General features: G+C 34.2%; 1 protein-coding gene across 4 annotated transcripts in view; it reads right to left on the bottom strand.

The window, feature by feature from the left end:
• Positions 1 to 17,686, bottom strand: part of dennd1b (DENN/MADD domain containing 1B) — a 196,126-nt gene that overhangs the window by 25,572 nt on the left and 152,868 nt on the right. For all 4 annotated transcript variants that reach the window (XM_073937880.1, XM_009296375.5, XM_073937881.1 and 1 more), the window contains 4 exons: positions 8,756 to 8,846; positions 5,733 to 5,773; positions 4,855 to 4,893; positions 3,040 to 3,096 (listed from right to left, as the gene is read on the bottom strand). In XM_073937880.1, the coding sequence (XP_073793981.1) occupies positions 3,040 to 3,096; positions 4,855 to 4,893; positions 5,733 to 5,773; positions 8,756 to 8,846 (228 nt within the window). The remainder of the gene's footprint in view (positions 1 to 3,039; positions 3,097 to 4,854; positions 4,894 to 5,732; positions 5,774 to 8,755; positions 8,847 to 17,686) is intronic.

Here is a 17,686-nt window from a genome sequence, read left to right as displayed (position 1 = left end):
GGTACACACCAAACTTGAAGCACTGCATCAATTGCTCTCGAGTACTCAAGGGATGTTTTTTACCTTACAGAACTTTTGCACTTTTTGAAGTTGTGCGGAGTCAAGATTGAGGTGAATTCTGTGTGCTCGTAGCAAAGGTGTCATGGATTCCTTGTTATTGCGCCACCCAGTGGAAATTTGCCACTCTTCGCATTTAATTTCGCATAATAAAATTAGCATTTTGTTGTGAACCCAGTACACTACCTGACAAAAGTCTTGTCGCCTATCCAAGTTTTAGGAACAACAAGTAATAGCTATATATCTAGTTGATCTTTTGGTATCAGAAGTGTCTTATATGAAAAGGCAAAGGCCTCTAGATTACGCTTATTTTTTCCAAAATAAAATATGATCATGCCTTGATTTTTAATTATTTAATTAGGACAGCACAGTCTGACTTTGCTAAGACAAAAGTCTTGTCACTTCACATAAATAATGTACAGTATAGAATATAAAGTTATGGTGCAGTGGGAAAATAATTAATATTGTGTATGACTCCCATGAGCTTGGAGGACTGCATCCACACATCTCTACAATGATTCAAATCACTTATTAATAAAGTCATCTGGAATTGCAAAGAAAGCGTTCTTGCAGGACTCCCATCAAAATTATTTGGATTCATCTTCAATGCCTCCTCCATCTTACCTCAGACATGCTCAAGAATTTTCATGTCTAGTGACTGGGCTAACTAATCCTGGAGCAGCTTGACATTCTTTGCTTTCAGGAACTTTGATGTGGAGACTGAAATACGAGAAGGAGCACTATCCTGCTGAAGAATTTGCCTTCTCCTGTAGTTTGTAGTGTAATGGGCAGCACAAAAGTCTTGATACCTCTGGCTGTTGATCTTGCCATCCACTCTGCAGATCTCTCGCACGCCCACATATTGAATGTAACCCCAAACCATGATTTTCCCTTCACCGAACTTGACTGATTTCTCTGAGACGCTTGGGTCCATGCGGGTTCCAATAGGTATTCTGCAGTATTTGTGAGGAATGGGATGCAGTCCAACAGATGATTAATCAGAGAAATCTACCTTCTGACACTTTTCAAACTGATAAACTAGAAGTCAAGTTATTATTTGTTGCTCTTACAACTGAGATAGACAACAAGACTTTTGTCAGGTAGTATATAAAAGATATCACACCCAATTTATAATGCACAGATTATAAGTGTGTTGAATAAGTTTTTTAAACAAAAAAGAGAGAAACTGTTTAATATATACACAGTGTATGATGCAGAGAAACAGAAGAAAAAACAAAAGAAGATATTTTGAAGAATGTCTTAAATAGACAAAGGACACGGACTCCCAGAGTTCATCATGATTCTTAAGATTAATCTTCAGTGCCTCTTTCTTCATCTTACCCCAGACATGCTCAATAATATTTATGTCCAGTGACTGGGCTGACCAATCCTGGATCACCTTGACCTTTCTTTTAGCATTATTTTTTTAGGAAGAAGAAAAGAAGATATTTTGATGTTTTAGATTGTGTATGTTCAAACTGACATTCTAGTAGAAAAACATACTGGGAAAATCCGTGGCTACCAACATTCTTCAAAATAAAACTTTTGTGTTCAACAAAGAAACGCAAGTGGAGATGTAACTGCGTGGCTGAACTATCCCTTTAAGGTGCAGCAAATTTTACAATTGTTCTGTTGAAATTTGAGGGCTGATTCAAGTCATTTGAATAATTTATGCATTAAAGAAGTTCCCTAGTCAGATTTCACTCTCGTTCCGGCTTCAAATCATTGTATTGGACTCAATTAAGTGTGTGTTGTTCACAATACCTTGATTCCATGCTCTGTTGAAATACTTGATTCTGATTGGCTGAAAGTTGTGCAATGAAATTTTTTATTGAACAGGTAATATCAAAAAGTTTTGATCGCAGTCAGAAATAAATACACTACCCTTAATCATTAGTAGTAACCATAGTAACAGTTTCCAGAGCCTTCATTCATCTGTGTAATCTTGAAGATGCCGATAGATCAACCAGGGAGCCGATGGGGATCAACCAACTCGCAAATATAAAAAAAAATTAGTAAAATGGTAGCTACCACGTTACTAAAAGCTTTTAGATATGCCCGTGTCATTTACATGAACATACACAATCTCTCTGCATGGGCCTGATTCAAAGCAGGCACTAAATAATCCAATTAGATCTACCAAGATCTACCATCCACCAAGATGGTCAAATTTATAATTGATGACAAAATAAATTCATTGTAATAGAAAATTGCGCAATTTGTATTTTCTGTGCAGATCTTTCTCGTTCACCCATGAAACGTTTCATTCCTTTAGTGCCTCTCTTTAGCATCATCTCCAAAATGTAAAAGCAAAGCCAAGAATTTGCGAACAAAAGTTTTATAATATGAGTACAATTCATCAGAGTACGTTATTGGAAATGTTCTGCAACAAGCCGACTTGTGCCGCAGAAAACTGCATGATTATTTATACGAATGCACACGCGCACACGCCCAATAACACCGACTCATTTGAGTCTTGTTCAAATCTGTTTTGCTTTAGCTGAAGCGGAGCCGACAGCAGCGAACATCCAGCGTATCAACTGTGAGAGGTCTCGTCTCCTCTGGGCCGCCTTTCTGAGCTCCTGGTCTGACAGTTCACGCCACAATTGCCTTATCAAAGACATCAGTGTTATGGAAACATACATCTCGTTACATTAGCTTTGAAGAAATCACTCGCTCACTGATGAAATATGCAAAAAAATATGAAAGGTGGTGCCGGGGAAAGGGGGGTTGACATGACAGCCCATTGCCGGAGGCGCACTTGTTAGAAATGTACACTCCTGAACAAAGCGCTAAGCAGGTTTCACAAGCCATTTAAAACCCCGAGCGCGAGCCATGGGTGAAGCCACGTGATCCATCTTAAATAGTGTGAGGGCATGAGTCTGTGCGAGTGTGAATGTGAGAGACGGTGAGCTCTCACACAGCATTTTTAGGCTTTTGGAGAGGGAGAGGTTTTGATAGGAAGAAGACTGGATAACTCACCTTTTGTGTAATCTTGTCCTTCATGTCGCGTATTTTCCGCTTCGCGTGATCTTTGGCCTTTCAAAAAACAAAAGGAAATAGATTAATCAGTTGATGAAAGAAAAATATGAAAGGAAAATGATAATTAACCATGAAAAAAATATTATTTAGATTCTATCTATCTATCTATCTATCTATCTATCTATCTATCTATCTATCTATCTATCTATCTATCTATCTATCTATCTATCTGTTATTCTATCAATCTATGATTCTATCCACCCTCCCATCCATCCATCCATCCGTTCATCCATCCATCCGTTCATCCATCCATCCATCCATCTATCTATTTATTTATCCATCTATCTGTTATTCTATCAATCTATGGTTCTATCCACCCTCCCTTCCATCCATCCATCCATCCATCCATAAATCCATTCATCCGTCGAACCGTCGATTCATTGATCCGTCCAATCATCCTTGATGATCTATTGTTCTGTCCATCCATTTATCCATCTATCTATCCATTTGTCTATCCGTCCATTCATCCATGATGATCTATCGTTCTGTCCATCCGTCCATCCATCCATCCATCCATCCATCTATCTATCTATCTATCTATCTATCTATCTATCTATCTATCTATCTATCTATCTATCTATCTATCTATCTATCTATCTATCTATCTATCTATCTATCTATCTATCTATCTATCTATCTATCTATCTATCTATCTATCTATCTATCTACAGTTGAAATCAGAATTATTAGCCCCCCTGAATTATTAGACTGCTTGTTTATTTTCCCCAATTTCTGTTTAACTGAGAGAATATTTTTTTCAGCACATTTCTAAACATAATAGTTTTAATAACTCATTTCTGATAAATGATTTATTTTCTCTTTCCCATGATGACAGTAAATAATATTTGACAAGATATTCTTTAAGATACTTCTATACAGCCTAAAGTGACATTTAAAGGCTTCAGTAGGTGTATTAGGTTAACTAGGCAGGTTAGGGTAATTAGGCAAGTTATTGTATAACAGTGGTTTGTTCTGTAGATTATTGATAACAAAATTAGCTTAAAGAGGCTAATAATTTTGTCCCTAAAATGATGTTTAAAAATTAAAAACTGCTTTTATTCTAGCCGAAATAAAACAAATAAGGCTTTCTCCAGAAGAAAAAAATATTATCAGACATACTGTGAAAATTTCATTGTTCTGTTAAACATAATTTGGGAAATATTTAAATATTATCTATCTATCTATCTATCTATCTATCTATCTATCTATCTATCTATCTATCTATCTATCTATCTATCTATCTATCTATCTGTCTGTCTGTCTGTCTGTCTGTCTGTCTGTCTGTCTGTCTGTCTGTCTGTCTGTCTGTCTGTCTGTCTGTCTGTCTGTCTGTCTATCTATCTATCTATCTATCTATCTATCCATCCATCCATCCATCCATCCATCCATCCATCCATCCATCCATCCATCCATCCATCTATCTATCTATCTATCGTTATATTTATTTTATATAAGTTTATATATCTGGTTATTTCTATTTATCCATCCATCCATCCATCCATCCATCCATCCATCCATCCATCCATCCATCCATCCATCCATCTATCTATCTATCTATCTATCTATCTATCTATCTATCTATCTATCTATCTATCTATCTATCTATCTATCTATCTATCTATCTATCTATCTATCTGTCCGTCTTCCCGTCCATATTTTCCATTCTGTCCATTCATCCATGATGATCTATCGTTCTGTCCATGCATCCATCCATCCATCCATCATTTTTTATATATAGTCCGAGGTTAAACTTACCATCTGAAAGTTCTTCACGACTGGTTTCGCCCTCTCCCGCTATGCAAAAGAGATCAGAATGTTTTTTGTCCAACACATTTCACATAAAATAAACACACATTTACTGTCACAAATCATTAACAGCTGAATAAATGCCTTGTTCCTTCAGTCAAAGCGTTTGTTTTGCCCTAAAGCGATGAGAAACACCTTTGCCTGTTAAACAAGCCTGGTCCCTTTATACGAAGCTATGTGTGACGAAGCTCTTAGCGAATGGCGTGCTCTTGTCTGATTTCATCTATCGTGGCTTTTTACTTGATGATTGCTGCAAGGCTAACACGCTAAAACGCACCAAAGATGCTGGTGAATTTACTTCCCAAAGCCTTGACCGACATGACGGCACTGCAGCCCTTTTACTTATGGATTTGTGTCAGTCAGAGGATGTGAACTTTACACAAAACCTTTTGAAAGCGGCACTCCAGAGAACTAATTCGGCTCCGGCTGACGGATTGAGAACGCAAAGAGACAGTGGAAAAAGAAAACAGAGGTGAGAGGAAGACAGCGGAGGGAAGGAGAGAAGAAAAGAGGGCTTTTCTTTTGTTCAATCTATCGAGTAATGGCTGTGTTTCCTGCCAGAAGTCTCGTGTCATCTCGTATGACTGGCTGTCACATCATATCAAGCCCGTCTCGACATCTTAACTGTCCCACGCCACAGTTTTCACCATCTTCCCTGGCATCGCATCTCCGCTTTCATGCCATTCGCTCCACTGGATGGGTTTCATCACCTCACAACCAACAGGAAATAATAATAAAAACGCTCCGCTGCTTTGGGCTTGATTATTCAGCCCAAATTAACATTAACATTATGAGTGGGAAAAAATGAGTCATTTCCTGCTGCTTACCATCTTGGTGTGAATCCACTGTTGATAAGACTTCGAATTACCTGAGAAGCAGAAGCGAATGAGATAATGAATTCAGAGTAAAATATCATTCATGGAAGAAGAACTTTTGCATATTTAAACTTGCAGTACCAAAGTTTAGGATCAGATAGAGTTTTATTCAGAACGAATGCAATGTGTTAAATGCACAGCTAGTGTTTCTTCCAATAGGATGCGCATCTGGTGAACAGTTAATGTGACTTTTTTAATTTCATAAGGTTCCTTTTACAGCATTGATGTTTTAGTGTAATTAAAATATAATCAGTTAAAATAGACTTCAGCATTCATTTGGTTGTTGAAGCGTAAAACGAGATGAATAGCCGTTTACATGCACATGCCTGTCAGGATCAGCAGACGAGTGCAGAAACTCCATTGAAAATACTGGGGTAAAATCAATTTTCATATTTTAAAGACATGGGGGAAACACATGTAATTTAATGCAGTGCTTCTTCCACATTCTGAGACTCACTTTATATCGCATAGGCAGTAAAGATTGTGATTTTTAAAGGAAACAGACCCTAAATATGGCGATTTTGTAACAGTGTAGGGTCCTTCTGCATATTTCTGCATATACTGTACTGTAGAGTGCTCAAGTATACATATAATTGTGCATATATATTACATTGGTCAGTACTGAAGCCAAATCTGGAGCTAATCTAACAAAATAACTTAAGGTATAGTTCAAAAATTAGTACACCCAAATGTATATGTTATAAAAATATTAAATACAAATTTTAAAAGTAGGAAAAATCAAGAGAAGCAAAAATATTGTAGAATTTAGTAGAAATTTTGTAGGTTGTATTTTTTAAAAAATCTTTCAATTTCTAAATATGTTTGGTGACTTAAATATATCTTTAATAAATATATATGTTTAATAAATTTGTTTTGTTTAAATGCACCAAAATACACTGCCTATATTGACTGAGAAATAGATAAAAATATTCATTTTCAAAATGAGATGTACTCGATTATGCTGAACACTGTACAGTATGAATAAAATATGATAGTAAAGACTGTTTAATAATGTTGACAAAAAATATTTGCAAAATATGTATATGTATAATATATATAATTAGATCCTTTTTAATTTTCCAATTAACTATTTTTATTAGTTTCTTTTTTGTTTCTTTTACTCTGTTATGTTTTTATTTATCTTAATAAACATTTGCTAGGGTATTTAATTTTAATTTTATTTTGCTAAGTAAAATATATATATTTTTTAATAATTGACAAATGTTGACAAAAAAAAATATTACCAAAATATGTTGTTCCTGAAACCCCCACAAATAAACAGTAAAACAGCTTTCAAAATGTAAATAATAATAATAATAATAATGAACAACTTAACACCTTATTATTATTATTATTATTATTATTATTATTAATAATAATAATAATAATAATAATAATAATAATAATAATAATAATAATAATTAAAAAAAATCTTAGTTTTTATGGAGTTAATTTAAAAAAGGAAAAATATATATAATATAAATACAACCTATTTAATTTTCCAATAAACTATTTTTATTAATTAGTTTGTTTCCTTTACTCTGATATGTATTTATTTATCATAATAAACATTTGCTTGGGTATTTCGTTTTATTTTTATGTTATTTTGCTATAATAATTATAATTTTGACAAATGTTTACAAAAAACTTTTTGCAAGATGTGTTGTTCTTGAAACTCACAAATATACTGTAAAACAGCTGTAAAATAATTTTCATTATATATATATATATATATATATATATATATATATATATATATATATATATATATATATATATATATATATATATAATATAAATACATTTTATTTAATTTTCCAAATAATTATTTTATTAGTAGTTTGTTTTTTTTATACTAATGTGTATTTATTTATCTTAATGAACATTTGGTTTGTTATTTAATTTTTATTTGATTTTATTTCAATTATAAATTATAATTAAATTCAACTTTTTAACAATTTTTTTTTGCTTTTTCTCCAAAGGTTTCCACAGACACCCGTACAATTCATTTCCACATTAATTAAAATTTCAGCGTAATATTTTAAAAAGTATACACAACAATTCATGCATATTTCATATATATAGTTCCACATATTATTGTAGATCAAACAACAAATTTCCTATGTAATAGTACCCGAGAAAATATTGTATCCTGTCAGACAAAAGCCTGCAGACTTTGATTATATTTGGGGTCCTTTTCTTGACACGTTACCTCTGTTACACTTTTATAATTGAATATTTCATATGATTATTGTCAGTTTTGCTAGTCTTTTGTTGTTTTGTTGTTGTTCTTACTTTCTCTTATTTTAAATTATTATTTTAATTAAATATTTTATCATATTTGTAAATGTAATTTAATTGTGGGTTATTGTTGGTTTTATTGATTACTACATCAACTATTTCAACTATTTTTACGTATCATCAAAATGTTTCGAAATGTTTTGACAAAATTAGTGACAATTATACCTTGTATGGATGGGGGGGGGGGGGGGTGGTGACAGGGTGGGTTATATTTGTGTATTTTTTTTTTCTTTTTTACTGTTATAATTATTTTTCTTTTGCTAATTGTTAAAAATGTTCTGAAACTCCTTGTATTTTTACATTCTACATAATGTTATGTATATTGTCAATAAATATACTTATAAAAAAAAAACTATCAAAAATTTGAATCTTACACTCAAAGTTTGTTACAGATCTAAATAAAAAATACTATCAACATCTACTACTTAGATGCAGCATAAATTATTATCGACATTTTTTTTCGCTTCGTTTCATTTCAAATAACGGGTAAATTATGACCAAATTTTAATTGCACAATTTTAATAACACAATTTCTTTCAAAATGTCAACTGAGAGTGTTTGTGAGCTGTTTGTTCTCTGTAAGATAGAAAGGTGGCACTGTGAATACACCCCCCCTTCCCTCCCACCCCAAAAAAAGACCATATTGGAAAAAAAGAAAGAAAGGTGGCACTCACTCTTGCAAAAGCCGCCCTCTGTGATCTCCTCTTCATAGACGTCTGTAAAGCCCCTTCCTGCATTTAATTTGGCCAGTCTGCCTTCAATGAACTGCAGTCATAAATTAAAGTATCACAGGTTATTAAGGAAGCAGGGGGATGGAGAACAACACCAAAACAATCCCATCTAGAGGCGCTCCAGACGTGGTCACCGCGTGTAATTTACATCAGGTGATGGATTAACATGTTGTGTGAGCAATGCCTTTTGGGAAGTTTCATTTCCTCTCTTGTCACGTACAGGACATGAAAGGGGTCTAATAAATATGGCCATTAAAATTAGGCTAAGACACCGCTTTTTGTTCAGAAGTATGAATATGCACTTGTGTATACAAGCAAACATAAAATAAAAAAGAAAAGAAAATAAGGTAATGCTAGTTAATGATCAAAACACTACATTTATTGCAGTAGTAATTGTAACACAAAGTGCATTAACTAATTTTAACAAGCACTTTGGATTTGAATAGAAATAATGTTAGTAAATGTTACTTGAATTACTAAACGCTCTACAAATATTGTTCATTTTTAGTTTCTGTTAGTAAATACATTACATTTAATTATCCATTATGTGCCGTGGGGGATGTTTTCATCCACTCTAAAGGGATTCTGTGTCTTAATTTGGTCACAACCTTCTCTGTGTTTAGGCAAACAGAATGATTTTTGGTGACAAATCTTATTTGACACATATTTTGGGAAAACGCTTTGAAATTTTTCAAAAATTCACAAATACACTCTGGGCAAATTTACTTCCCTTTCATTTTGTTGTTGGCTGTTTTTACCCCATTGACTTCCATTATAAAGACATTTTTTGATTGCAAATCAATGAAGCTAAATAATCATGCATTCTTAGTTGTTGCTGATTTTCCCTGTTGGGAAGAGGTAAATTTACACATTTTTGCTGTTGATATTTAGTTGCAGTGCAAAAAAAGCTTTGTTCTAGATTTAAAATTACTTTGTTATATGAAGTATAGTATAGCGCAGGGGATCTCAACCGGTTTGGCCAGTGGACCCACATTTTTACATGGTCATCAAGCCGCGATCCAAATTTTTAGGAACTATAATACAATTTTAGGAATTATGATCAGGGGTCAATAAGGGTCAATGATGATGCCAACTGATGATCAACAGTAAAAATTTAAAGTTTCACCTCTTCCCAACAGCAAAAAACACCAACAATCCAGAATGCATGATTATTTAGGGCAGGGGTCACCAATCTCGGTCCTGGAGGGCCGGTGTCCCTGCAGGGTTTAGCTCCAGCTTGCCTTAACACACCTGCCTGGGTGTTTCATGTATACCTAGTAAGACCTTGATTAGCTTGTTAAGGTGTTTGATTAGGGTTGGAGCTAAAATCTGCAGGACAACGGCCCTCCAGGAACAAGTTTGGTGGCCACTGATTTAGGGTGTACTCACATTAGGTACAGTTGCCTTGAACTGTGCCAAAGCGTGACTGTCCCCCATCCCCTCTCCCCCTCGCCTGCACTCACATTGCATTTTTTACCTTCTGAAACTGAGCACGCTTACAACATAGATGATGCGAGTTTATCAGAAAAAGAAGCGCTAAAAAAGATCTAAAGTGTGTTTTCTACAAAAAGACATAGCTGGTTATGTTTCACAGCTGTCTTTTTCTCTTTTTTTTTTTCGCTCGACATTACGACCACTGCTCCCTTTAAGCCCTCGCAATATGCATTTAGCCGAGAGAGCCCGCGCAGAGCGGAGCTCTCAGAAAGGGACCGTCGGAAAGTGTTTCTTTTTTTTGTTTTTTTTTGCTCCACTTATCCCGAGCTCTCCTGGCTAAATGCATATTGCGAAGGCTTAAGTGTCTGTGTTTGTTTGTTTGGTGCTGTCTATGATTGTGTATGTGTGTGAATGAAAGACAGTGATGTGCGTCTGTGTGTTTACACAGACAGCTTGTTATAGCCTCCCCCCAAAATATAACACTGTGTAAGGAAAGCATGGTCAATGCACCGTGATGCACCGAGATATCAAATTGAACCAAATTAATGGCATGATAACCGTAACCGAACCGTGAGACCAGTATAAGTTCACACCTCTAATATATATATATATATATATCTGATGGCCATAAAGTGATTATTTTTTATTAAAATGTTAAAATATTAGAGTCTGAGATGCAGCAAATCTGGAGACTGTTGTGTACACCATGATTTTATATAAAATTCACTTTAATGTGTGACATGACTAAAAAGTGGTCATAAATGAATATTTTCTCAATTCAAACGAGTAGCAGCTTGAACCCGGAAACAGTGTTTCAAGTATCACGACTTGACTTGTGGATTAGTAAATCCTTTGTATGGAACTTATTTCTTACACATCTCATCTAAAGTTTGTCGTTTTTAGATTTTTGACCATTGTGGGCTGTAAAAAACAGAAATCATCATGAGATGGAGCTGTAATATGATCAAGACATGACTATTTTAGCTGTGTGTTTTTTTTTTTTTTTTAATAATAAGTAACAAACAAATATTGAACAGCCTCGTATTATAAAAACACACATTCATTTCCAGAACAATAGTGATGCTTAGTGAAAAAAACCTCAAAAACTAATGAGCTTCTTGATTTGTGCACTGAAGCACTAAGTATAAAAGATTGGTTTAATAGGAGCGCCGGAGGAACGGTGGGCCAGAACATGTCTCAGGTGTCCCAGCAACGGGGTGAGGACATCTCTAGGGGTCAGCACCTTTCATTGGTCTCCACTACAGGGTAACTTCATTACAATCTCTATAATGAGAGATGAGACCACAGGGTTCAGCATCAGCCGCCCTGCAGTCCAATTAAAGCACATGAATGGGTCAAATTAACACCTGTCCAAACCCGCAGCCCTCAGGATCAGGTTACAGACACTTGTCCCATTAAATGGACACTGTTCGTACCTGTCTGCTTGTCTGGGGGACTTTTAATGGCTGGGGATTGTTGAAAGAGATGATTAGATTTGATATTGACTCATAAGTTTGGATTTTGATTCAATTTTAAATCAGTACGATTTGTAAATGCAACTGATTTACAAACATCACAATTGAGCCATTTTATTAAATAATAATAACAACATTGTAATAATAATCATTTCATTATATTTATATTTCTTCTCCAGTTTAAAGGTGACCGCAGAAAGTACTTTGATGATGAATGCATTTAAACATTAAATATTGGAAAGCAGGTTAAGTTAATGAAGGACTTTAATGAACTAATGCATGAAAAACACGGAATAGCTTTACTGGGGTAAATTAAATTAAAAATGATGAATTTCTGTAAGCTATACCAATAGCAAATAGGAGGAGATGATTGGTTCACTTGCTGCTTGAAAATGACTTTTTTTTTTTTTTTTTTTTTACATGTTTAGCGATGTTTCTCTAGGGTTACACCGAATTATCAGCTACCGAAAACTTGCCATTTTTGGTTTTCTTCAGAAAGAAAAAAAAGCCAAAAAAAATAAAAAGAGAAAGAAAAAATGCTATGCTGTGCTGCACTGCCAGCTTTACTTTTGCTTCAGCCGTAGTCACTGTGTGGTGTGAAGCAGCTTTAACAGTAGAAACACATAATGTTGGGTAAGTTACGTTTAAAAAGTAATTGATTACAAATTACTGATTACTACTCAAAAATTTGTATGTGATTACATTACTAATTACTTCATGTAAAAAGGAATCAGATAACTAATTACTTTACTTTGAAGTTACTGCAGAGCTTTCAGTAATTTAATATTCACTAAAAATGACTATTAGTTACACATTACCATGAGTTGATCACAGCAGCTTGATATATTCAAAATGCTTAGAGTTCACACAGAACTTTAAATTCTCTCATCACTAACTTGTTCCAAACACGTGTCTTTTTTTTGTTTTTTAACACAAAAGTAGACATGAAGAAAACTGAATACCTGAAACCATTGTCATCCATGGTAAGCAAAAGCACTGCAGTGCTTAGGTGTTCTGTGATTATCAGAGGTAATTATTCTACCGAAATGTGTATATTCCTTATAAAGTTTAAAGCTGATCGTTCAGTTTAACTGGTGCGTCTGGGAAATGCGAGCGCGCGCAATATGTGCTCCCAATATACGCGCACGCAAAAGATATGTGAACTGCCCCAAGCAGCTACACTTCTCTTCACATTCAGTAGATACCTTCATTCCCTATCCTGCACAAAAATCCAATTTAGCCTGTCTAGGCCGAGTTGCGCTGCTGTGTTTTTTGGGCACCGGTGTCCTCCTTGGTGACGTGTATTGTTGTAGAATGCTTTCTGTTCAAGTGCTTGAACAAGTAGCTGGTAGAGTTTAAAGCAGTCGAAAGTTCTTTAGAGACTGGACATACAGTAGCACATGCTTATTAACTGACATTGCAGCAGAAAATGTGATTTAAAAGAAGCATTTTTTCTAGGTAACGCAATTAGATTGACTTTAGTAACTGCAATCAAATTACACAAAATTTAAAATGTAATTCATTACATTACTGCGTTCCTCAAATATGTAATTAGAATACAGCAACGCGTTACTGTCGAACGTCTTACACCCAACTCTGGCACTATAAACCCCATTTATTTCAATGGCCTGCACCACACAAGGGTGGTTTGTTGCTGCCCTGACTAAAGCACAACAAAAAGTAGTTTACATGTCTAAACACATTTAACCAATTTATTCTTTGTTGTTTTCATTTTTTATACTTGTATTTTATGTTTCTTTTACTCCTGTTTATATAAAGCATTTTGAATTACCATTGTGTATGAATTTGTGCTGTATAAAAAAACCTGCCTTGCTTATATTTGCGAGACAGTCAAAGTTCAATGTAGCTCAGTTTTTGTACTGTGGATTTTCCACTCATGTACACATATATTATCAATGCATGAAACACATTTCACATATGTTCTCTCAAATATCATGCTGGCAAGATTTTTTTTTAATGTTGTTTATTTGTTCCTGTTGCCTGCAATATGGCAACATTTGAAAAAGGATGCCCCTCAAGTAGATCGTTAGTCGATTTTATTTTTTTCATCAGTATAATTTAGGTTACTGAGTTGAACTTAAAGAGTCTTACAAAAAAACTATTATATTAGTTAATAAAGTAACAAAGAATTATTACAAAGCTTTTAACATCTGTTTTTGAACAAGTACATCTAAAATTTTAATTCAGAATTTTAGCACATTAACTGAATGAACTGAAATAACTACTTAAGAATTGATACTGGTTCATCAAAATAAGAACTGCTTGAAATATCTGAATTAGTTTCCAAAACAAATAATTAATAACAAAGTTGGTGTTAATTTGTTTTCTTAAACATGTTGTAAAATGTCAAGTTAATGGACAGTTCACTCATAAGAGAAAATTTGCTGTTCATTTACTCGCTATTATGACATCCAAGATGTAGATGATTTCTTTCAGTAGAGAATACTTCAGTAGAGAATACTTTTAGCTAAAAAACAAAATACGAATTAACAGCTAGTGGAACTTGGTGTAAATAAAAACAGCAATAGACATTCAACAAAATGATCCTGTTGCAAAAACGCTAAAGTCCCTTTAAGGCAAGTAATTTCATTCTGCACCATCTTTGAGATGACTATCAGGCAGTATGCTCGGGCATTCATATGAATGGGAAAAAATCTAATTCTCCAAAACTGTTGGCCAAGCTTATGATTATCCTAAATATTAGGAATCACCAATAAAATTAAATATCAACTGTCTCATGAGTTTCGTTTCTAAATGTTTGAATCAAACAAAATCTGAATTTTTACAGGTTGCCCGAGCTAACGAGCATGCGCACTCGAAGGGAACGAGATCACAACACCAACCTCATTTATGGTCGTTCTACATATTATCATACTCTGAATAATTATTGTCTGATCGCTCTTGCTCTTGATGGTGAATTTCCATGATTGGCAATCTCCAGAAATGACAGCGACTTTTTGTTTACAAGTTTGTGGGCATTTTACTGCACCACACATTTGTTTCATACAAATTACAAAACAAAAAAACTTTTGTTTTTAAGTGCACTTGGTTTATTTACAGCTACAGATGTCAAGCTTCATGTTGATATATTTCTTATGTCTGTGAAGCAAGAATTTGCTAAGAATTCAGTGTGTTTGTTGACCACAAAAACTGTCGTAACAGCACATGTATGGTTTGAGCTTCTCTCCTGGAGAAACTTCAGTCTATAGCGAGCGATGATTGGCTCCTGTACATACTGACTGTTACACTTTTCCTCATTTAAAACAATACGAGTGACATGTCTTGTGTATTCTTAGTCAGCAGATCATAATGTAATCATGCTGACTTTATTTCACAGATTGATTTGTTTACTTAAGATATCAAAGTATCATCAGGAGCCACAAATATTACTTTTGTTTTGACTTTATATATTTTTTGAGTCTCAATATCCCTGTAGCCATTGACTTGCATTTTACAAAGCACCAATGATCTTAAACGATGTACTGGACAGAGAAATAAGCCACCTACACCTTGGACAGCCAATTTTCACTTTAGTATGACCTATTCCTTTAAACATAAATGCATTATAACCTAAAATATTTAACTTATGCTTCCAGTTTAACTATGATTACAATGAAAGGAGTCATAGCTAGTTAGTAAAAAAAAAAGTCTCCAAGCAACTGCTAAACGCAACTATAGAGAGTTAAAAAAAGCCCAAAGCACTGCATCTGAATGTGTCGAGGGGGAAGTGATGAGAGTCTGGAGGAAGAAGCGGTTAACCGGACCCGTGCAGACAGGGAGATGGGGAGATGCCAGAGCGCTGCGAGCTCTCTCCGGTTGGCAGGGTGAACGTGAGTTAGCATCAGCCGCTGGAAGAAGGAGAGTTAGGAGACAGAAAGCAGGTCGTCGCTGACAGACTTCCCCCGCAATCTCTTGGCAGGAAGCCTTTACTGGGTTTCTAGGCAGGACGGGCCTCCGAGCAGATGTGGTTCATGGTCAGAACGGGGCACCGCGGCGCTGGCCTTTTGCAGAACGGCCAAGTTGGAGATAAGGGCTCTCCCGGAGCTACTGGAGGTGGAGATGTCTTTGAACTACTGGTCACTATCTGGGTTTTTTTTTTTTTTTTTTGGAGGGAATGTTATGCATTGAGACTGAATGTGATTAAATGCGGGTATAAATTAAGATTTTGGCAGAGAGGGGGAAGAAAGACACTCCATATTACAGCTTTAAAAGGGCTGGAGGGAAGTGTAAGCGCTCCTGAGACTTACTGTGCAATATTTACATGAAAAACATACTGTAACATGTACATTGCAGAAAATCAAACCAAAACCTATTCAGAGACTATACAGAGATTTTTATGGTTTTAAAATATTGGGTGCAGGACACTATAGTTTATTTATGGAAATAAGCACAATAAAGTAGACTGTGACACATTTCAACCCTAAATTCTTCATACAGTGGAAGTGAAGAGGCTGCTGCAGAGAGTCTGGGTTGATTTACTGTTAATTTCTGTAAAAATTATCTGAGATTATCAAGATGATTTTGTTCCAACATAGTTAAACTTGCAAGTTATTGTTATTAGGGATGTCCAGGTCCGATCACATGATTGGAAATCAGGCCCGATCACATGGTTTCAGACTCAATCAGAATTAGACGTTACATCCTGATCAGGACTTGAATATATATATATATATATATATATATATATATATATATATATATATATATATATATATATATGTATGTGTATGTATATATATATATATATATATATATATATATATATATATATGTATGTGTATATATATATATATATATATATATATATATATATATATATATAAAAAAATATATACATATATATATATACATATATATATATATATATATATATATATATATATATATATATATATATATATATATTTATTTATATATTCTCATTATATTTTAACACATCTATAGTTATGCGGTGGCACGGAGTTAGACCTCTTTCTTCACTTCACACAAAACAACAATGCGTGTGGCATGACGTCATCACTTTGTATCAGAGATGCTATTGGTTAAATGCTGAAAAAGTAGGACACAGAAGCAGCTTAAAGCAGAAAATGCGAGTATGTGGTAATGTCTAGATAGGATATAGCTGCGGATACAAAAATAATGCTATATTGATGTGCGTGACACTATGTAACAATAATTAATTTTTTTACATTACTGTGACGGTTGGGGGTTTAGAGTTGGGGTAGACGTTAATAAAATACAATTAATGGGAAATTTAATAAATAATATCAATAAATATTTCTGGCCCCAACCGTATCTTATCTAGCAATAACTCGAGTATGTCTGCGGTCTGGAGGTATTACAAAGTTAATGACTACAGCATTGTCATAGCAAACTGATATGTGGATGTGTAGATATGTAGATGTGGATATCTGATGAGATATGTAAACTTGGGATTGCAAGAGGGGAAGAATTGATGTTCTTTATTACTTGATTGTTCAAACTACCTCACAGAAGTGTTCTGTTTGTTAACGGAGTAGTTGATTTTTAAAATAATGTGAATTAAATAAAAACTAAGGAACATTCTGGATCTGTTTCTTTGCTTTTCTTTAATATTTTATTTTTATATTATAGAAGTATCACATTAAGTTTCGGTATCAATAAATACTTAAAATCAAATGACTCAGACTCGAGAGCAAAGAAAGCTGATCGGGACAACCTAATTGTTATATTATAAAACTTTCTGTTTGAAAAGTTCAAGGTGGCTGTATAATTTCTGATTTGACAGTACATTTACATTTAGCAGATGCTGTTATCCAAAGCCACTTATAAGTGAGGATAAAAAAAAATGTTAAACAGTGTCAAGTCATCCCTAATGTAAATATAAACCATTTATTAATGATTATTACATCTTAACTGTCATATTTAACTAAAATTGAACGTTTATGAGCAATTTGTTTACAGT

Source organism: Danio rerio, chromosome 22 (assembly GCF_049306965.1).
Source record: "Danio rerio strain Tuebingen ecotype United States chromosome 22, GRCz12tu, whole genome shotgun sequence".
In the NCBI taxonomy this organism is placed as follows: Eukaryota; Metazoa; Chordata; class Actinopteri; order Cypriniformes; family Danionidae; genus Danio; species Danio rerio.
The sequence above is the reverse complement of the archived record's forward strand: the minus strand, read 5'-3'. Positions and strand labels throughout refer to the sequence as shown.